The sequence below is a fragment of the Leucopleurus acutus genome (genome assembly GCF_964270905.1).
Source record: "Leucopleurus acutus genome assembly, chromosome: 8".
In the NCBI taxonomy this organism is placed as follows: Eukaryota; Metazoa; Chordata; class Mammalia; order Artiodactyla; family Delphinidae; genus Leucopleurus; species Leucopleurus acutus.
In genome coordinates this window covers 9,753,123-9,775,055 of record NC_139151.1, presented here as the reverse complement: position 1 = coordinate 9,775,055, position 21,933 = coordinate 9,753,123, and the positions used below count along the sequence as shown (strand labels likewise).

General features: G+C 56.9%; 1 protein-coding gene across 1 annotated transcript; it reads left to right on the top strand.

The window, feature by feature from the left end:
• Nucleotides 1-5,867: 5,867 nt before the first annotated feature.
• ROBO3 (roundabout guidance receptor 3) lies at nucleotides 5,868-21,574 on the top strand (the record flags this gene model as incomplete). The annotated part of the gene is made up of 28 exons (XM_082844340.1): nucleotides 5,868-6,027; nucleotides 9,048-9,374; nucleotides 9,707-9,864; nucleotides 10,354-10,474; nucleotides 10,571-10,709; nucleotides 11,030-11,157; nucleotides 11,437-11,561; nucleotides 12,715-12,886; nucleotides 13,203-13,408; nucleotides 13,627-13,708; nucleotides 14,013-14,178; nucleotides 14,360-14,526; nucleotides 15,055-15,179; nucleotides 15,369-15,594; nucleotides 15,813-15,934; nucleotides 16,193-16,364; nucleotides 16,460-16,645; nucleotides 17,449-17,472; nucleotides 17,564-17,606; nucleotides 17,805-17,944; nucleotides 18,231-18,425; nucleotides 18,594-18,732; nucleotides 18,902-19,114; nucleotides 19,495-19,643; nucleotides 20,087-20,197; nucleotides 20,403-20,570; nucleotides 21,054-21,244; nucleotides 21,564-21,574. The coding sequence occupies 27 exons, from the start codon at nucleotides 5,868-5,870 to the stop codon at nucleotides 21,212-21,214; spliced, it is 4,125 nt and encodes a 1,374-aa protein (XP_082700466.1). The 3' UTR covers nucleotides 21,215-21,244; nucleotides 21,564-21,574.
• Between the last annotated feature and the right edge of the window lie 359 nt (nucleotides 21,575-21,933).

Below are 21,933 nucleotides of genomic sequence, written 5' to 3'. Positions count from 1 at the left end.
ATGTGAAAGGATACCCTAAACACATTGATGTTAACAAAAGCAGGCTGCAAAGCAGTACAATTAACATGATCATATTTGTGTTTTAAGAAGGATAGAGAGATATATGCTTTTTCTTAAAATTTGAAAGGGTACACAAGAAACCATCTGTAGCTGCCCCAGGCTGAAGAAGGATAAGAATGGTGTGAGGACTTTGTTCATCTCATACTCTTTTATTCTGCTTGGATATTCTTGCATGAGCATGTATTATGCATAGGATAATAAAACTATTTTTAAACTAACAAAATAGGATCCCTAGCAGAGTATCAGAAATAATAGAGGGGGAAAGGGAAGGAAGAAAAACAGAAAAAGAAGGTGTAGTGGGTTAAATTTCAGAATGTAAACTTATTTGGAAGTAGGACCTTTTCGGTAGTTAAGAAGAGGTCACACTGGATTGGGTTGGGCCCTAATCCAATGACTTGTATCCTTATAAGATGTACACACACAGGGAAGACTGCCATGTGAAGACAAAGGCAGGGATTGGAGAGATGCGTCTACAAGCGGAAGAATGCCGAGGACTACCGGGATCCACCAGACCTGGAAGAGACAATGAAGAAGATGTGACGCATATATACAAGGGGATATTACTCAGCCATAAAAAGAAACGATATTGAGTTATTTGTAGTGAGGTGGATAGACCTAGAGTCTGTCATACAGAGTGAAGTAAGTCAGAGAGAGAAAAACAAATACCGAATGCTAACACATATACGTGGAATCTAAAAAAAAAAAAAAGAAAAAAAAAGGTCATGAAGAACCTAGGGGCAAGACGGGAATAAAGATGCAGACCTACTAGAGAATGGACTTGAGGATATGGGGAGCAGGAAGGGTAAGCTGGGACAAACTGAGAGAGTGGCATGGACATATATACACTACCAAATGTAAAATAGATAGCTAGTGGGAAGCAGCCGCATAGCACAGGGAGATCAGCTCGGTGCTTTGTGACCACCTGGAGGGGTGGGATAGGGCGGGTGGGAGGGAGATGCAAGAGGGAGGAGATATGGGGATGTATGTATATGTATAACTGATTCACTTTGCTATAAAGGAGAAACTAACACACCATTGTAAAGCAATTATACTCCAATAAAGATGTTAAAAAATAAATAAATATTAAAAAAAGAAAGAAATCTTCCTTAGAGCCTTCAGAAAGAGCATAGTCCTTGACTTCAGACTTGCAGCCTGCGAAAGGGAATAAATATGTGTTGTTTTTGTCCACCTAGTTTGTGTTTTTTTGTTATAGCAGCCCTAGGAGAATAATATAGAAGGGGAGAGAGACAGAGACAGAGACAGAGAATGAGAATGAATGGGAGGCACAGAGGGAAGGCTAGTGGGCTCTGCGGGGGCAGTTGTTGTGAGGACTGACTAGTTAATTGGGTGTATTCACTAAACCAGTACGTATGGAGTGTTTGCTCTGTACCAAGTTTAATAAAAGGAGTCAGGAAAACTCTCGTTCTCCCTAGCCTTTGTTCCATCTGTACTGGGATGTGGACATTTCTGCCCAGTTGCCCCCAAATTTCCAGACTTGGCGGTGTGTGTTGCACACTAACTCGCCTCAGGCTCCTCCACTGGAACCCCAGGGGTGGGGGGCCGAGGCGGGGTGGGGGGGGGAAGTGCGCTCTGGGACAAGGGGCCCTGGCCTATTATCTCAGCAGCTACAGGGTTGAGCCAATAGGCCCTGGCTCCTGCCGGGGGCTGGCTCCTGCTGTCTGCTTTCCAGCCGTGGGCCTATTCTTTGCTCTCTGATCCCCCCTCCTGTTTGGCCCCTGCAGGCTGGGTCAGTGCCCCCTGGCATCATTGCTCTGAAGCCAGCAACCCTGCTGGGCCATTCACAGGCATAGCCTAGTAGGGGTGGGGGACAGATGTTAGTTCCTTGTCTCCCTCCCCAACAAACACACACACATATGCTTGGTCCCTGGGAAAGGACCAAGGCAGAGAGAGTGATGGGAGGCTACAGGCTCTGGGGGGATGTAAACAGACTGTGTGTGTGTGTGTGTGTGTGTGTGTGTGTGTGTACTAGGGAGAGGCAGGGGCAGTAATCAGTGTGAGATGGGGGGTTGTCCTCAGACTGCTCTCCTGGGCAATTACATGCCAGCAGCTCATCCACTACCAGCTGGCATGCAGGCTTTGAACCACCAAGAAGCTTCCCATACAGCCCCCAGCTTGGCCACTGAAAATTCCCAGCTATGTTCTCTGGCCTATGTGATGGCTCTAGGCCATGGAAGTTGACCTGGGGTAGCTATTCTCTCCATAATCACACACGCCCACACCCCAGACACACATTTCTTCCCACCAGACTCCATAACCCTATCAGAAGAAACTTACCCTCTCTCTCCATAGACTCCACTCTCCCCATCCTCTCTGCCTCTTGCTACTCTCCTTTTGCCAACTCCCCTCAAAACTTCCTTGTCTCTTTTTGACTCTTTCTGAAGTGCAGACTGTTACTGATAAAACCCTGGGAAAGAAGTAGTCTCCTGAGGCAGCAGAAGGGAGGGGCCTGGAACTCAAGTCCTTTCTCCAGCCTAAGGTGGAAGTTAGACGAGGACCCTCCAATTACAGTGCACACACTGAGTGCTTCAGGTCAGGGGTCCCCAACCCCCCCGGGCTTCGGACCAGTAGCAGTCCCTGGCCTGTGAGGAACCAGGTTGCACAGCAGGAGGTGAGTGGCAGGCGAGCAAGTGAAGCTTCATCGGCCGCTCTGCATCGTTCGCCTTACCACCTGGACCAACCCCCTACCCACCCCTCATCGGTGGAAAAGACTGTCTTCCACAAAAACCGGTGCCAGAAAGTTGGGGACCGCTGCTTTAGGTGCTGCACCAGCGCCTGTGGTCTACAGGTTAGGAAAGGGAGACAGATGCAGCGAGTTACCTACTCTCTCTAAATAAGAGGTAGAAGCCAGAGTTGTGTTGGTCGTTTGTGTGGTGCGGTGGGGCAGGCAGTGGGGAGACGAATAGGAGGCAAACTCCTTCCAGAGCTGCCTGTGGGAACAGCATAGCGAGAAGCAGGACTGGAGAATGCGCAGGGCCAGTGTCCAGGCTGCCCATCGGACCTTAAGAAAGGGAGGCTGGGCTTTTTCTGCCCACTCTCTGCCCCACGCTCTACTAAATCCAGGGCTCCAGGGACCCTGAGCGGGCTGGGAATTGGGCTGTGGTTGGGAGGCGTTTATTCTCCAATACACCCCAGCTGAGTACTGCACCCTCTTTTGGCATTTAATATGAGTTGGTTTAAAGGGAGAGTATTCTAGAGACAGAGAAGTACAAAAAAGGAAAGAGAAGAAACAAGAACAAAAAGCGGGGAGAGAGAAAAGAGTATAGAGAAGGAGTGAGGTGTAGAAGAGGGACAGGAGATTTGGGCCAGGAGAGTCTCGGAAAGGAAGAGAGTGGCCCTACTTTGTCCAGCCTCTAAACCCAGGATGCCAGGGATTAGGAAGCAGCCTTGCCCATGGGCTGAGTTGCAGCCTCCGCTCAGGGAACCCTGAGCAAATAGCCCTGATCCCCACATAAAGGGCCAATTAACTGCGCTGTCTCTGGGAACAAATCCGCTAACAGGGTGACAAGCCCCTAGACGCTGGCAGGCCCTGTGTTTGCTGAGAGGCCCACCGGGAGCAAATCAGGGGATTAGGAGGGGGCAGGAGCCACATGGTGGGATGCGGTTTCCTGTCTGCTGCAGCCCTCCCTGCCCCAGAGCAGGGCTGGTGCCAGGACGCCGGATTTCTGTCCTGGTTCATCCTCTGACGTGATGGAACCCAGGTGACCTGGGTGGGTCAGCAAGGAGGGGAGCAGAGGGCTCCTGAACCGGGAATCTGAAGCATCAGAGCAGAGCAAGTAGTCCAATTTCTCCTTAACGGATGCGCAAACAGGTCCAGAGTGTGAAATCTCACTGGCAAATATAGGATTGGGACGTCTGGGTTCGTCATTCCTGAAGGGATTGATTTCTGGTGGGAAAATCTAACCCTTATCACCTCTCTTATCTGAATGCAGCCTCGTCCTGGAACAAGGATCAGACGTCAGGTCCTATCTCTTAGTAACTGGTCCTTGAGAAAGAATGTCACCAGCTCCTCTCCCACCTACCCCAATTTAAGGTCCGCTGGGGTTTAAGTCGTTTGTGGGGCGCCAGATTCCTAGTCCAACAAGGACAGGCGGGGTGCTGAAAGAACAGCTCCTAGGGCGCAGCCTCCGGTGGGGCACGCCCTGCCCCACTGCCCCGCCCCGCCTCCGCCCTTCTTGCTTCTGGCCTGGCGAAGTCACGCGCAGAGCTGAGGCGGGGCGGGGGGCCCTAGGAAGGCACCTAAACGTCCGTTCGTTTGAGGCCCTCGAGGGCTGCTCTGAGGATTGAGGGAGGAGTTTGGGGACAAGCCCCCACCCCTTGACTAAGTCTCTAGTTCACTTGAGCGCTGCCTGCCTGAAATACCCAACTCCTGACTTAGCTTACGATGGGGTCTACGTCTGTGTAACACCCACCCCTCAGGATGTTGACCTGTTCACCTGGCTCTTCCCACTTCGGAAGCAGCCACTCCTCAAAGGTGATCTCCTCACACGGAGCCCTCCGGTTGAGCCAGAACCCCACCATCAGCAGGGTCTTAGCTCAGATAGGCCCGGGTCTCTCTTCCCCTGACACCCCAAGGCCACCCCTAGCCTAGGAAAGTGTGTGTGTGTGTGTGTGTGTGTGTGTGTGTGTGTGTGTGTGTGTGTGTGGAGGGGGGCGACTGGGAGATCTTCAGGTACAAAGAACGCCAGAAAAGCCAGAAGCAGGCGGGTGGGGGGGGTGTCGTGTCCCCTCCCCCTAAGGAGGATCGTTATCAAGTTTGAACTGATTTGAGCGAGTCTTCCATCAACCCCATGTCTTCTCTTGCACTTGCCTTTACAGGAACAATATTGCTCTCTTTGTCTTAGCCCCAGACTCCCTGGCTCCCCTTCAGTCTCCTCCGAAAGGTGAGACAATTTAATAAAATATGTCAGAGCAAAGTAATGCAAAAACATGCCGATAGATGCGAGATGCCTGGGTTTCCCTGGGCTTTCCGCCTCCAGTTTTATCCCTGTTGAGTATCCTCAGGAACTACTAGATTAGTGGTGCGTCTGGGGCAAGGACTCCCCGGTCAAGACGCGCCACCTCATCCCCCGGTCTCTCGGCTGCAAACCAGGCGACTGCTGGGCAAAGGGGTGGACGCACCGCGGAATTATTCTCCACCCACTTCCAACTCCCTCCCCAAACCACGCCAGCCGTCCGCACTCCCGCAGCAAAGCCCGGGGACTTGGGAGGAAGTGGAAGCCAGGACTTGGAGAGCTAGAGGAACGGTCTGGCCCTTTGCCTCAGTTTCCTAAAAGAGGAAAAGAGAGGAGGGATTCCTCCTTTGAAGTCAGGCAGAAGGGCAGAGTCCGAAAGAGCCTCATCCCTCATCTTGGGTGCTTTGAGAAAGGAGGGAAACTCTCCCGAGGTGTCCAGAACCGACGCGGGACTCGGGGCGCGGGGCGGGGACTCCGCATCTCGCGCGCGACGCGACTCTAGTCTCTGGCCCTGCTAGTGGCCGTCGGGGTGGGGGTGGGAGGGTGGAAGGCGGCGGATTAATCCCTTAATTACGCGGTGATCCGCGTGGCACCTGCTTTCGGCCCGCCCAGCTCCCGGGGGACCCGGGCACGGCGGGTTGGAGAGAGAAGGACGAGGGAAGGAGGAGGGCACGCGGAGGCACGCGCGGTACCCAGGCGCGCCGGCAGGAGAGCGGCACCGTGGCTGGGACAGCGCGCAGAAGCTGTAGAGGGGCTTACGGCTCCCGGCCCGCGGGTCTCAGACCCAGGGGCTGGGCCCCGAGCCCCCAGCCCCAGTCCCAGTCGGGTCGCGCCATGCTGCGCTACCTGCTTAAAACGCTGCTGCAGATGAACTTGTTCGCGGACTCCTTGGGCGGGGACATCTCCAACTCCAGCGACCTGCTCTTTGGCTTCAACTCGTCGGTGGCGACGCTCAACCAAAGCCAGCTGACCCCCGGCGATCCTTATCTCAACGGTGAGACCCTGCGCCACGGGGACTTCGGATCCAGGGATGGGGTAAAGGTGGGAGGGCGGCATGGACGGGGAGTCCAAAGCGCTCCTGCCCCAAGGTTCGGGACCCAGCTACTCCCTCCCGCGCCTCCCGGGTGGTGGGGACCAATGGATAGTTTGGGGCTTAAAGCACCTGAGTGGGGATATCGGCGGGAGGTCGAGGGCTTGGGAGGAGTTGGCAGCTGAGTCCACCACTCCTCTCCTCCCCAACCGATGCCCACGGCCACCCCAGGTGAGAAGAACCTGAGTAAGAGAGGCCGGGACCCACAGCACGGAGGGTAGAGGAGGGGGCGCGGTCGCTGGACGGCCTGGGCCAAGCCGGGCCACTCGGTGACCCACCCAGGTAACAGGTTTCCGCTCGGGACCCTAAGTTTTCCAAGAACTCACTTAGGACGAGGGTGATGACGCCAAAATGTTAAATGTGTTTGCTACAGAAGGCGACAGAGGCGGCGACCATTTCAGGGAAACTTAGAAGTTTGCCCCTCAGAGGTAGAACTCACCGCCGGCTCACCCCGGCAGAGCTGCGGCGGGCGGGCAGCGCTGGCTGGGAGGTCATTACCGCTAATTACGGTGATTAATAAATGATTGAGACAGCGCGCTTTCCCCTAGCGCTGCGGGTAGGCGGCGAGAGTAGATCTGCCGGAGCCTGGGGAGAGGGCCAATTGCGCCCCCTGCCGGCAGCATCGGGAACTCCCGCAGCCCTGAACGACTTTGCTGTTGATCCCCCTCTGGGCACAGCCTTCATCCCTCCGCCTCTACCCGCTCGAATCTACCAGCACCGTGCTGGGGACTCCAAGGTGGCAAGAAAGGAGACCCAGGGCAATGGATGTGTGTTTGTGAGTGGGGTACTCCAGGTGCTGGGGGAGGAGCGCCAGAGCCTCATTAGCATGGTCATTAGCTATTCATTAGCTGCTGTCGAAGCATCTCCTGACACCGGGAATGACAGGGAAGAAATTCCAGGGAAAGGACGCCTGCAGCTGTGTCTACAGGAATTAGGGGGAAAGAGCCGATGAGAAGGGTGTGGTTTGTATGGAGGGAGCAAGGAGGAAGGAGATGGGGAATGAGATGGGATTCTCCAACCTCCCGACCCTCTTAGATTCCCAGGAGGTTAAGCACAGAGCCCTTCTCACGGACACCCCAGACGCGCCTCTGCTCCCCCAGCGCTCTTACAGTGTTTACACCACACATCGTCTCATTCAAACTCGAAAATTCAAGGAGGTGCGTTGATGGTCACATTTTGTGACTGAGAAAACAAACTCAGAGCGGATGAATAGTATCCTAATGGTCACGAAAGCAACGTAAAGCTTGGCAATAACAAACCAACTTCCATTACATCCAAAGGCCATGTGAAGGGGGAAAGGGAATTTTGGGGCCTGGAAGAATCTGATTCAGGTAGAGACTGTAGAGGTCAAGATAAGGTAAGGTGGGCCAGGGAGGAAGAGTCCTTAACTAAAGGTAGAATAGCCATATTCATGGAGTCTTCTTCCAACTGCTTTACCTACACTCTGGTCTTGTGACAACCCTATCACCAGTGCCACATTACAGGTAAAGAAACTTCGATCCAGACAAGTTCAATAATTCGCCCTAGTTCTGACAGCTAGGAAGTGTCAGCGTCTGAGATTCCAGCCCCGGTCGGTTCCACGACACCCCTTGAGCTCTTATCCACTCTAGGGTCGCTCACGTGGGGTCTGGTCTGCCTAAACGGGGACCGGAATGGGATGGAGGAGAAGAAACGAGTGAGAAGCAGAGGTTTCCATCTGAAAGGGAGGAAATCGAGAAAAATTCCTTCCTTCCCTAAGTGGGAGGGAAACCGATCTTCTTGTCCCTAACCAGTTAGGTACCCTCTCCCCAGGATAGCAGCAGCACGGGGCAACCCGTGCAGCTTTGTCTCCACTAGAACTTCTTAAGAGCCGGGGCTGAGAAATGAAACCCAATCCCGTACAGAGGCTGGAAGCAAGAGGTCCCCGCAGATTTTGGAACTGGGGGTAGGGTGGGGCGTTGGGGGCGGGGGCAGGGGAGGGAGGCAGAGAACAGAAGCACGGGGCTGTCCCTGGTTATTTAAGGACACCAGGTTACGCGAGGCGGCAGCGACGCCTACTGGCCATAGGTTACAAATCCACTTTTGACGAATCTGGGGGTGGGCGTCTGAGCTCAACCCGCTCGAGGATCCTGGATCCCAAACTGGCACAAGAAGAAGCGAGCAGAAATCTGTAGGCCAAGTGAGGGGCAGGAGTAGACATGCGGGTGAACGGATCTGAGTGACCAAGGAAAGTGAGGAATTCCTCTCTCAATGATTCTTAGCCTTTCTTAACTATATCAACCTGTAGAATAATCTGTTGAAAACTATGCCCTCTTAGAAAAGGAGCGTTACTCACTATTCCACCATCATTTGCGTTCAATTCCCGTGACTTCACAGGACCCAGAAACGTGATTATCTGTGGGGTGTCAGTAAGAGGGCACTGTGCCTATTCACGGGCTCCAGGATAAGGAGTCCTAGCCCTCAGCCCATCATTCACTTCTTCCCTTTCCTAAGGGGGGGCCCCAGGCTGGGTCACAGTCTCCATATCGCTGGTCCGGGACCGCGTGGAGGCGAAGAACAAATTGTCGGCGCTGGTGCGCCGCTTATGGTTGTTCACAGGTCTGTGAACCAGCGCGGGTGGGGGACTGAAAACCAGTCGGCTAGAGGCGCGGTCTACTTGCCAAGCCGTGGCCCTGTCACTCTGCACTTCAACTTGGCAGGAGGCTGGCGTCGTTAGCCAGCCTAGAAAGCCGGCCTAGGAGCAGGTGTCCAGATTCCTCTACTGATCTGCCTGTCCGCAGGCATCTTCTTTCCAGCCTAAGAACGTGCGGGGCACCTGTCCCGAAGGAGATACTCGACCCTACACACAGAGAGGGTGGGCAGGAGGGGATCTTTCTTCTCTCTGGAGATTCGATCTTTCTCCCGGTTTCCGGGTCTGAATGCTCTGCGCCCCCCACCCCCCTCAGGGTCAAAGGTCGGGCCGGAGGACGCGATGCCGCGCATCGTGGAGCAGCCGCCAGATCTGCTGGTCTCCCGAGGCGAGCCGGCCACGCTGCCCTGCCGCGCGGAGGGCCGGCCGCGGCCCAACATCGAGTGGTACAAGAATGGGGCGCGCGTGTCCACCGCGCGCGAGGACCCGCGCGCACACCGCCTGCTTCTGCCCAGCGGCGCCCTCTTCTTCCCGCGCATCGTGCATGGGCGCCGCGCGCGGCCGGACGAGGGTGTCTACACTTGCGTGGCGCGCAACTACCTGGGAGCGGCGGCTAGTAGAAACGCCTCTCTAGAAGTGGCAGGTAGGAGTCTCCTGGTTGCTTCCAGAGCCTCGGGAAGGCGGGAGGGCACCGGGTAATCCCATCCAGAGCCAGGCCCAATCTCAACCCATTCAGCAGCTTCCCTTTGGGACTAAGACCTTTGGTCTCTAAAGACCTCGCTTTGGTCGGATGAGGAAGTGGGCCTGGTGTTGTCGCAACCCGGGAAGAGTTCCGGTCTGCGGTCTGTGGTGATCCACCTCTCCCCCAAACACTTTCCTGTGTCCTCACCCAGTTATGTCACCCCACACCCTATTTATTCCCGTGGTCATTCATTCTCTCTCTCTCTATCTCTCACTCGCTCTCGCTCTCTCCAGTCCTCCGCGATGATTTCCGGCAGTCTCCTGGGAACGTGGTGGCGGCCGTGGGGGAGCCCGCGGTAATGGAATGCGTGCCACCCCGCGGCCACCCAGAGCCCTCCGTGTCCTGGAAGAAGGATGGTGCTAGACTCAAGGAGGAGGAGGGAAGGATCACGGTGAGGGGTGGGGCCACGGCTGGGGATCCGACCGGGAGCCAGGGTCGGGGCCAGGGACATCCTGAGGGGCGAAGCCCTAGGCTAGGGGTCTGGGACATGTGTCAGAGGAGGAAGTCCTGAGTCTAAGGGTCTTGGAGGGGCGGGGGGAAATGACCTGGAGGCGATAAGACAAGAGATTTGAAATTGGGGTATTAGCTAACCAGAGGCTGAGAGTCAGCTACTGAGTGGGGGATAAATCAGCAGAGGTAGGACGGAATCAGTGTAAGAAGGTGGGGATTATGATGCCCCAGGGACTGGTGGGAGGTGGTCTGGGCTGTGGGAGAAATGATACACTTGAGCCCCCACCTTGCACAAATCACTCAAGGATTCCTTATCTGATAAGTGGGTCAAATTCACTGATTCACCACAAATTGGCTTGCTGTGAGGATCAGATAAACAAATAGGCTTTGATGGCTATAAAGGATCAAAGTTTCCATTATTACTCTGCAGCTCCGTGGAGGGAAGCTGATGATGTCACATACGCTCAAGAGTGATGCAGGGATGTATGTGTGCGTGGCCTCCAACATGGCAGGAGAACGGGAGAGTGGGGCCGCCAAACTTGTGGTCCTGGGTAGGCACGTGGGGTTTTGGAGTTATGGGAGTGTGTAGCCTGGGGAGTGAGTAACTGAGCAGACCTCCTGACTACTCACTCACTCACTCTGCACAGAGCGTCCCTCATTCCTGCGTAGACCAGTGAATCAGGTGGTCCTGGCTGATGCCCCCGTGGACTTCCCATGTGAGGTGCAGGGGGATCCCCCGCCTCGTCTACGCTGGCGCAAGGAGGATGGGGAACTGCCCACAGGCAGGTGAGAAGCCCCCTCCTACTGCCTGTGAGGAGACCCAATCAGCTCAAGAACATACCCAGCCCTAGAAAACTGGGGCGGGGCGGGGGGAAAGGAAGGCAGATGCCTCTCACTTGCTGGCACAGAGAAGTCTGTTCCCCAGAGCCTGTGGCCCCTGCGCTAACCAGTCCCCACCTCCGTTCATGGGTCCATGGGTAGCAGCTTCTGTCCCTGTTGAGGTCTACCTTGTCCTTATGTACCCTGATCCTGGTGTCTGTCCTGGGGTGGGTGAGAAAGGGTGTGTAGCTGTGGCCAATCCAGCCTGGGGGTGGGGGGTGGAGCAGGTATGAGATCCGGAGCGACCACAGCCTTTGGATCGGGCGTGTGAGCGCTGAAGATGAGGGGACTTACACCTGTGTGGCGGAGAACAGCGTGGGCCGCGCCGAAGCATCCGGCTCCCTCAGTGTTCACGGTGAGGGCCCCACCTGGGACTGCCTGCAGCAGGGATGAGATGAGGGAAGACGGAGGATGGGTGGAGGTGGAGAATGAGGAGAAAGGACAGAGCAGGAGATATGAGTGCATCCCCTGAGACTTCTGGAAGGAGAGGAAGGATGGGAAAGCTAAGCAGGCTTGAGCAATAGACGGACATCTGCTCCTGCTTAAGCCGAGCTCAGGCGTCTCTCTCCTGTTTCCTGTCTCCCTTCTTAGTACCCCTGACTCCCTGTTCCTTTATCTCCCCTCCCCTTCCCAGTCCCACCCCAGCTGGTGACCCAGCCCCAGGACCAGATGGCGGCTCCTGGAGAGAGCATAGCTTTCCAGTGCGAGACCAAAGGAAACCCCCCGCCTGCCATCTTCTGGCAAAAGGAGGGAAGTCAAGTAGGTGGCCAGCTCCACAGGCCTTCCCCCCAGCTTCTCCTCTGGGTCTCAGTCGTCCTCCTTCTACATTCTGCAAACTTCTCTCTGGGGTTCAGTCTTAGCTTTCCTTCCAGAAACCTGTGCAAGTTATTTGGGAGGATTAAATAAGATAGTCAATATAAAAGGCCTGGAACATATGATAATATGTTTTGGTGGTAGGGAACAGTCCTGTATTTTCTTGGAGAATCTTTCTGTTTTGGGCAAGGCTGTCCTGAGGATGTAGCAGATCCAATTAGCTCCTTCCTCCTCCCCACGCCTGGGGTCTGGGCTTTAACATTCTGCTCTGGAAAGCGAGTACTGTACCAAAGCTGCTCCGGGTAGAACATTACACGCTTTTCTAATTACAAAGGACTTCCACTAGGGGGAGCTCACAGACACCCCTCAACCTCAGCAAGCAAACCTCAGCATATAGAATTGGAATGAACATGAACTGAAGTTACAACACAAGTAACTCCCTCCAAGAGAAGGGTGGGAATTTTGCTACTGGGAAACACGGTCAGTAGAATAAAATAAGTCTCATTAACCCCATCCCACTGGGAAACCAGGCCACCCACTGCCTCGTTGCAAATCCACAGCCACAATTTGCCAACATCTTCTCTAGCACTGGGGACTGCTGCATTTTAATTAGATTCTTAAATGAATCAAAATGCTGATGGTAGTAGAGGGTGGGGACAAGTGTCAGTCAGGGGCTCAGCATGATGCCATTAAAACCTGCTTCCCTGCCTTCTGTGTATCTAACGTAAAATGTTAAAGCCAGAAAGAAGGGGAAAGCACTTAACATTTATCATCCAATGTATTGAAAGAGTTTCAGGTAATCACTTGACTGAATCCTCATAAGTATCCTCTAAGAGTCAAATCTGGGGAAATTGGGGCTCAGGAAGGTTAAACAGCTTGCTCAGTTTCCTGACTGGTAGAGCCGGGATGTGCACCCCCCAAATCATCTAATAAAACTCCCTTATTCTTGTGAATAGGGTTAACTAGTTTGCCTAAGGTCCCAACACTGGGACAGAGTATGAACTAGAAGCTTAGGAATTCTCTGCATCCTGGGGTTGGTGAGAATGGGGAGCTCTCCCTGCCAGCTGCCAGGTGGCTTGGTTGCTTGCTCTGTCCCCAGGCCCTGCTATTCCCCAGTCAGTCACTTCAGCCCACGGGGCGCTTCTCAGTCTCTCCCAGAGGCCAGCTCAGCATCGCTGAAGTGCAGAGCGGGGATGCTGGCTACTACGTGTGCCAGGCTGTCAGTGTGGCCGGCAGCATCTTGGCCAAGGCTCTGTTGGAGGTGAAAGGAGGTACGTGCCCATGGAGACAGGGCTGGACTCACGGCCTGGAAGGAAATCATGGCTTAAAGAGATCTGTTTTTCTTGGATTCGCTGTAATATGTCTGCAAGGGGAGAGGCATGTTCCTGAGACATGTCCTTGGAGTTTGGAAATCAGGTACAGAAGCCACTAATAGATGGCTGATCCCACACACAGACAACAGATAGTTATGGAAGCCCCCCTGCCATATCCAGGGGAGGGGAAGTGAAGGAGCAGAGATGAGGACAAGGGGCTGGTTGCCTGAACCCAGGACCCTCGCCTGAGGTGCCCAAGTTCTTCCTCTCTCAGCCTCCCTGGATGGGCTGCCTCCCATCATCCTCCAGGGACCAGCCAATCAGACGCTGGCACTTGGCTCCTCTGTGTGGCTGCCATGCAGAGTGACTGGGAACCCTCAACCTAGTGTCCAGTGGAAGAAGGATGGGCAGTGGCTGCACGGGGATGATGTCCAGCTCAACCTAATGGCCAACGGTACCCTGCACATCGCCAGTGTGCAGGTGAGTCTCACTCCTGGGGCCCAAGTAACTGAGAATGGCCACGTGGTCCACATGCCCAACTCTAGTACCTGCTGCAGCTTGAACTCCACCTCTGCCCCTCTGCTCTCAGACCACCTAGAGTGGACAGCATCCTCCCCATCCTTCTGTATACCCACCTCCACTCCTTCGCCCTACCTTGCTCCACTCCCAGTTTGCCAGTCCTCCACCCTCTCCTGCAGGAGATGCACATGGGATTCTATAGCTGTGTGGCCAAGAGTTCCACAGGGGAGGCCACCTGGAGTGGCTGGCTTAGGAGGCGGGGTGAGTTTTTCCTCTGTTCCCTTGTTTTGCCAGCACCCTTCTCCAAACCTGCTTCAAAGGTGGCCAGTACCTCCCCAAACCCCAGGACTGATTTTATCTTCCAAATGCCATGGTCATGGTAGTGGGGAAAAGGAGGACAGAAGCGGTGCCCTTGGGAGGCACATGTGAGCAGGGGTTAGTTCACTATGTCCCCCCTCCACCATCACCACTGTCACAGCGCCACAGCTCCTCTGGGAAGGAGGAAGGTTATGCTGGGGCCATCTTTTCCCCATCCTTCTACTCAAAGATTATCTCCTCACTGCAGAAGACTGGGGAGTATCACCAGACCCCCCTACAGAACACAGTACCCCTCCGGGGCCTCCCTCGCAACCAGTGGTCACTGACATTACCAAGAACAGCATTACCCTGACCTGGAAGCCTAACCCACAAGCTGGGGCCACAGTCACCTCTTATGTGATAGAGGCCTTCAGGTAAGGAGAAGGTTTTGAATGCAAACATGGAAAGTTACGAGGAGGGGCCCCTGTGTCCTTAAAGGCTTTGCTGTTGTGGCGAGAGGTTTGCCAGGGTGAGGAGGTAGTAGGGGGTGACAGAGAATGGATGAGATGAAATAGGTTGGGCTCGGACAACTCTGTCACCTCATTCTTGTTGTAGCCAAGCCTCTGGCAACATGTGGCGGACGGTGGCAGATGGTGTGCAGCTGGAGACACACACCGTCAGTGGCCTGCAGCCCAACACCATCTACCTGTTCCTGGTGCGAGCCGTGGGAACCTGGGGCCTCAGTGAGCCCAGCCCCGTCTCCAAGCCCGTCCGCACCCAGGGTGAGTAAGGTCAGGGTCTCTGGATCATGGGTATAACGTGCAACATGGCAGAGCACCCCCTCCCCGCAAACCATAGCACCTGCCTGGTTCCAGGTCTGTCCTGGTGGCCCGGCCTGGAATAGGTGGTCATGCTTTCCTTTCACTGAGGGAACAAGAGAAGAGGAGAGAGAGAAAGAGAGGAAGATTGATTCAGTCATCTTGGTAGCTCCTCACTTCTGAGGCTTTACCCACAGATAACGCAGATTATAAGTAGAAGGAAACTTGGGGGGTCATCTTCATGTGAGAGATGAGGTACAGGGCCTTTAAAGGGCGCATATGTAGCCATGCAGAAAGAATACTCATGTTAGCTGGACACCCTGGCCCACCTCTGGAAGCTCTTCCCCTGACCAGCCTGTTCCTGACCCTGGGATGTGCTCCAAAGTACTAAGTAGTGGTCTGTGGGGCAGGGCAGAGGTGGAACATACTCACACTCTCAGTCCTGACTCCCTGTCCCGGAGGCCCCTGCTGAGTGGGCTCTTTGGTCAATAGACAGCAACCCATCCGGGCCAGTGGAGGAGGACCCGTGGAGAGGCCAGCGGGGACTGGCTGAAGTGGCTGTGCGTCTGCAGGAGCCCGTAGTCCTTGGGCCCCGGACCCTGCAGGTGTCCTGGACTGTGAGTGTGGCCTAGGGATGAGGCTAAGGGTGGAGATGATGATGGGGGACAAAGGGGCCTCCAAGAATTGGTATGGGAGAGTGCGAGGTGAGTGGCTGGGGAAGATGGGTGAGTGGAGGAGGGGCTGGGACTGGAGGACTTACGTGCCTCCAGCTCTCTCCCTGGTGTGCTTTGTCCTGTCTCCCACAGGTAGATGGCCCAGTCCAGCTGGTACAAGGTTTCCGGGTGTCTTGGAGGGTAGCAGGTCCTGATGGGGGAAGCTGGTCAGTGCTGGACCTACAGTCCTCAAACCAGCAAAGTACTGTGCTAAGAGGACTCCCCCCAGGGACTCAAATTCAGATCAAGGTTCAAGCTCAAGGCCAGGAGGGGCTGGGGGCTGAAAGCCCCTTGGTGACCAGGAGCATTCCTGAGGAGGGTAAGGGGGTGGGGCCCAGAGCTGATGGGTGGACAAGAGGGAAGAAGGAGTGGGGGAGGATGAAGGTTTGCCTGGGGAGAGCAAGGAGCCGGTGGGAAGGGGGGATGCATCTCACTTCCCTAAGATGTTAGAACTGGGAGGATGAGGAAGGTTGGGGCAGGAGGGGCAACTTGCAATGACTGTCTGTGTCCTTCTCACCATGCTCCACCCTGGCCCAGCCCCCAGTGGTCCCCCCCAGGGAGTGGCAGTGGCCTTGGGGGGTGACGGCAACAGCAGTATCACTGTGTCTTGGGACCCTCCGCTCCCCTCCCAGCAAAATGGGGTCATCAAGGAATACCAGGTGCAGGGGTTGAGGAGGTGGGCGGGCTGGGGAGTGGAGGGAGAGGGAGGATGGAGGGGTTAGGATTCGGGAAGAGGGAACCTAGGACTGGCTCTGGGACTGGAGACGAGGCTGGGGGAAGAGGAGAGAGGTTTCAGAGTGCCCTCTCTGAGTTGAATTACGCCCGGCTAAGCCCCTTCTACCATTCAGAGCTTCAAGTTTCCCCGTGAGGCCAGAAGCCACTTCTGAATCTCTAAACCCGGGTCTCGGCCTCCCCAGATCTGGTGCCTGGGCAATGAGAGCCGCTTCCACCTCAATCGGTCCGCGGCAGGCTGGGCGCGCTCGGCGGTGCTCCGGGGACTGCTGCCCGGTCTCCTCTACCGGACCCAGGTCGCGGCGGCCACCAGCGCGGGCGTGGGCGTGGCCAGTGCCCCGGTGTCGGTGCAGCTGCGTGAGTCCGGAGGGGGTGGGAGGGCGGGGCTGGGAGTTAAGGGGGGTCCTGGGGTAGCGGTGCCTCTACCCCCCTCACCTCTCTGACCCCCACAGCGTCTCCGCCGGAACTGGAGCCTGGGGTCGAGGCGGGCCCAGGGCTGGCGGAGCGGCTGGCGAGGGTGCTGCGGGAGCCCGCCTTCCTCGCGGGCAGCGGCGCCGCGTGCGGGGCGCTGCTCCTCGGGCTCTGCGCCGCCCTCTACCGGCGCCAGAGGCAGCGCAAGGAGCTCAGTCACTACACGGGTGAGAGCCCGGCCCGGGGGCAGCGCGGGCCGGGGGGCACAAGGGCGTCGCGGAGATGGAAAGGAGGGCCTTGGAGTGGGCGGAGCCTGGAGATCCCGCCCCCCCAGGGAGGGAGGCGGGGAGGATGGAAAGAGAGGAGGAGGGGCTTAACAGCTCCCGGAGCGGCGTCGGGCGAGGGGTTGCACGGGAACTCAGCCCCTTGGACAGGGGCCGGGTGCCCAAGATGGAACCGAGAGCTGTCGGGACCTGGGCTTGGGGGGTGGGGTGACGGGGAAGATCGGGGCCCAGAGGGGGCGGGGCGGGACCTGAGTTTGCTGAGAGGAGTGAGATTTGTCCTTAAAATGCCTCGGGAAGGAGCAGGCTTTGCGGTCAGCCTCAGTAGAGAAGGGGCAAGTCTGGGGGCGGGGGGCGGAAACTCACTTCCTGGGGGTCGGGGGCTGGCAGAGGGAGTGTGGCCAGGATCCCAGGCGATAAATTGTCAGGCGGGGTCTGGATGGAAAGGGGGGACCCGCTGAAAGGAGGAGACTTGAGTTCTGCTTCTCCCTGGGAAGGGGCGTGTCCGGAGAGATGCGAGGTCTCTTAGTTCAGAGGTTCTCAATCTTCGCTACCAGGAGTCACTTGGGGAGCTTTAGAAAATTACTGATGCCTGAGTCGCACCCCTAGGAATTCCGATGAAATTGGTCCAGGGTACAACCTGAGTGGTGGAATTAGGACCAGGCCCAAGGAGTGGACCAGAATATGGATATTTCTGACTTTTCTCCCCATTTCCCCTCTTCTTTCTCTCACGGGTTCCTTTTCGGAAGCCTCCTTTGCTTACACACCTGCAGGTAAGACATCTCTGCCCCCGGGGTGGGGGAGGGGAGGGGTTCGGACCCCAGGTAGCCGCGCTTCTCACACTCTCCCCGTCGTCTTCCCCAGTGTCCTTCCCACACTCAGAGGGCCTGTCGGCAGCCAGTTCCAGGTAATTCTCTTAGCTCATCTCCCCAGGATGAGACCACTCCCTTCGTCCCAGGCCCAGCTGCCTCCCCGTGCTGACCTCCGCCCTCCTCTCACCGCCACACTCACCGTTACTGTCCTCCAGCTCCCATTACCCCTGCCTCCCTTACTTCGCTGGCCTCTTCAGGCTCTCTGTCCCCAGCGTTCACCTGCTGTCCCTCAGGCCACCAATGGGCCTCGGCCCTGCTCCTTACCCGTGGCTGGCAGACTCGTGGCCGCACTCATCTCGCAGCCCCTCGGCCCAGGAACCCAGGGGAAGCTGCGGCCCCAGCAATCCTGACCCAGACGACAGATATTACAATGGTGAGGAGTTCTGCTTCCCTCAGGGGTACACCAGGAGGCCCTGCACCCTCTCTCCTCCCGACCGGCTGGGGCAAACTGAAGGGGGCCAAGGGGTCCCAGTCTTGCTGAGGCTGCGTGATCCTTGGGAGGCTGTGAGTTGGGGGAGCCTCTCTCATGCCTTACCTTTACCCCGGATTGGGATAGGGGAAGAGGCGGCATCCCCTTGTGCCCTCCATTCTCCTGTTGTCCTCTATTTTCCTGTCTCTGCCCCGTCTCCTCCCCGGGCTTCCCTCTTTCTCCCCCTCAGAAGCAGGGATCTCCCTTTACCTGGCTCAGACGGCCCGGGGAGCTGCCGCCTCTGCTGAGGGTCCTGTCTACAGCACCATTGACCTGGCCGGCGAGGAGCTGCAGACCTTCCACGGGGGGTTCCCTCCACATCCCTCAGGGGAGCCAGGCGACTGGAGCCAGTATGCTCCTCCAGAATGGAGCCAGGGGGACAGTGGTAGGACTCCAGTTCCCAACACCCCCATTTTAGCCCTGAGCAGCATCTTCCCCAAAGAGTATCCTCCACCCTCCCTCTGGGACCTAGCCCAGCACTCCTTTCTGACGCGCCTCACCTCTGCCTCTTTCCTGCCTGTATCTTGCTGTGGCCCCATCCTGCTCTCCTCAGGAGCCAGGGGGGGCAAAGTAAAGCTTCTGGGAAAACCTGTACAGATGCCCTCTCTCAACTGGCCGGAAGCGCTGCCACCCCCGCCCCCTTCCTGTGAACTGAGCTGCCCGGAGGGGCCTGAGGAGGAGCTGGAGGGCCGGTAAGGATGCGCCTCGCCTGCAGATGCCCTGTACACGTGGGACCAGCCCAGGGCCTCCTGTCGGCGGAGGGCAAAGATGCTGGGAGAAGAAGGGAAGGGGGCAGCGGAAGGCCAAAGGGAGGGTATGAAGCTACTCAGTCACCCCGCCCTCCTGCCTCTTTGCCCCCAGCTCAGAGCCGGAGGAGTGGGGCCCACCCGTGCCCGAGAGGAGCCACGTGGCAGAGCCCAGCACCAGCGGGGGGTGCTTGGTCCCTCCGTCCCGAGGGGAAACCCCCTCTCCCACACCTTCCTATGGACAGCAGTCCACAGCCACTCTTACCCCCTCACCTCCTGACCCTCCCCAGCCCCCCACTGACATTCCCCATCTCCACCAGACGCCCAGGTAGGGAGGTGTATAGTACCTTGCATGTTACAGGCCCTCCATACATATCTGTTCAGTGGGTGAATGGGTGGGTGACCAGATGGATGGATGAATCTGGGGCCCAGAGGTCTCATGGCTGTATCAGGGTGCAAGTGTGATTTGGGGAGAAATGTGGAGGCTGGCAAGGTCTCTCACTCCCGACACTCATTGGAGGACTCTGCAAGCTTCCTGGGGCATTTCAAAGTTGGCTTTCCTCGTATTCCACGAGCATGGGAGCCTTGTGGAGGACGAGCTGTGTCTTATTCATCTGAGTGTTAGGTTGATTGTTTAGCACGGTGCCTGGTACACAATAGGCACTTACTGTCTGTTGAGCGAACAAATGAAGCCTCATGTCATTGCAGGAGGGCGCCCCTTGGGCCAAGTTCCCCTCTCAGTGTATCCCAGCCCACGCTGAGTAGCCGTGAAGGGAGGCCTGCTGGCCTGGGTGCTGACCCCACGGCCCTCCATCACAGCCCCAGCGCTGCCGCTAGTACAGCCAGCAGTGCCCCAGGTGAGTCTGTAGACCCCTCAACTGGCCTCCACCTCCCCACCTCCCGGAAGCTTGTTTCCCCTTCACCCTCAAGCCCCTTTCTTTTTTTTTTTTTAAATAACTTTATTTATTTATTTATTTTTGGCTGCATTGGGTCTTTGTTGCTGTGCGTGGGCTTTCTATAGTTGTGGCGAGCGGGGGCTACTCTTCGTTGCAGTGTGCGGGGTTCTCATTGCAGTGGCTTCTCTTGTGGCGCGTGGGCTCTAGGCGCACGGACTTCAGTAGTTGTGGCGCACGGGCTCAATTGCTCCGTGGCCTGTGGGATCTTCCCAGACCAGGGCTCGAACCCGTGTTCCCTGCATTGGCAGGCGGATTCTCAACCACTGCGCCACCAGGGAAGCCCCTAAGCCCCTTTCTTGATCCACTCTCTTACCCGCTCCTACCCCCATCTCCTAATGCCACAGGGAGAACCCGGCAGGCGCCTGGGGAGATGACTCCTCCACTTCACGGGCCCCGTGCCCGAATCCGGAAGAAACCCAAGGCTCTTCCCTACCGGCGGGAGCACAGTCCTGGGGGTGAGGGGGCCGTGAGCCTGGGAGGTGGTGACAGTAGGGGAAGCAGGCAGATAACCAAGGTTGAGCTCTGCGGGTTGGAGGAGGGAGCGAGTGGACCCAAACCTTGGTCTGTTTGTTCAGCGCCCTCTGACGCCGGGGAGTGGGAGTGGGAGAAAGGCCCGTATAGGGAGAAGCAGGAGAGCGCTGAAAACAGGTCTCTCCCCAGACTTGCCGCCCCCTCCCTTGCCGCCACCGGAGGAAGAGGCAAGCTGGGCCCTGGGGCTGAGGGTGGCAGGCAGCATGTCCTCCTTGGAACGGGAGCGGGAACACAGTGGGGAGAGGAGAGTGGCGCAGGCCGGGCCCCTGGGGGCCTGGCGGGGCCCGCACCTGGATGGTAAGGAGGGCCCCTGCTGCACAAGAGGGTGGGCGCTGGGACTGGAGCCTAACAGGGTGGTACGGACCATGCCACTGATGCACTCATTTTCAACCCAGCTCACCCCTGACCTCCAGCTGGGAGGAGGTCAACATTTGCTCAACATCAAAGACATTTGTCTCTCCAGCTCTCTTTGAGCAAAATCCCCTTAAGTTCCCAAGTTGTATCCGTTCCCAGGACTGAAGCCCAGAGGAGAAAAGAGAGGGGGCCGGGCGCTCTGTCCCTCCTTTCCCAAGGCCCTCTCTGCGTGGGAGTTCCCCACGGGTTTCTGAGCACGTGTTATGTGAAGGCCATGGGCTGTGCGCTTTGCTTCTCCTCAGCCCCCAGGATGGTCTGCCCTCAACTCTGCTTCCAGAGCTGGGATGGCGGTTAGGGGGGCACGGGGGCAAGCAGCGATGTTCTCCCCCTGCCTGGGCCCAAATTCCCCTCTGTCTCGTGCTGCAGAAGAGGCCTGGCTCCCCTACAGCCGACCAAGCTTCCTGTCCCGGGGCCAGGGCACCAGCACCTGTTCCACAGCCGGCAGCAACTCTTCGAGAGGCTCCAGCAGCTCTCGGGGCTCCCGGGGCCCTGGCCGGAGCCGGAGCCGGAGCCAGAGCCGGAGCTAGAGCCAAAGGCCAGGACAGAAGCGTGGAGAGGTAGGGGCTGGGGATGGCAAAAAATGAGAGTGGAGGGCTAGGGAGCATGGGCCACGGGATGCTTAAAACTAGGAAGGCAGAGAGGTCCTCTGGGGGAAGTGTCAAAAGGAAGGGACCCCATGAGTAAGGAGGAAGAGAGGACTCCTGGAGCACAGGTGACAAAGGATGAAGACAGATGACATAACAGAGGGGCCAGGCTCTAGGAGAGCTGGATCAGGAGAGAGGCTGACCAGAAATGAGGTGCATCCCCACTGGGTCCTGTTTGTCCCGACCAGCGCCTTGCAAACCAGCCCCCCCCCACCTCTCTCTCTGTCTCTAGGAACCAAGATGACCTTTGATGAACTACCAGAAATTCCATGGGGAAGGGCGTGTCCCTGGGCCGGGAGCCTGAGCAAGAGCCCCTCCCCTTGGTGAATGAGGGCTGAGTGGAGAGGAGCAGGGAGGAGTCTCTTCCCTCTCAGCAATGATGCATGGGGGTCCCTGAGAAATTGGCCTAGAAGCCAGGAGCCAGCTCTTCCCTTGCCACCTGGGACCCATTCATAAATAAGACAATAAAAAGAGTCTGATCAGAGCGCTGGGCCCTGTTTGTCTGGTTTTGTGCAGGATGTGGGGAGGAAGGGGGCTGCGAGCGTGTGTATATCATTTGAGCTTCTTCGGCTGAAAGCACTAGGGGAGGGCAGGGCTAAGAG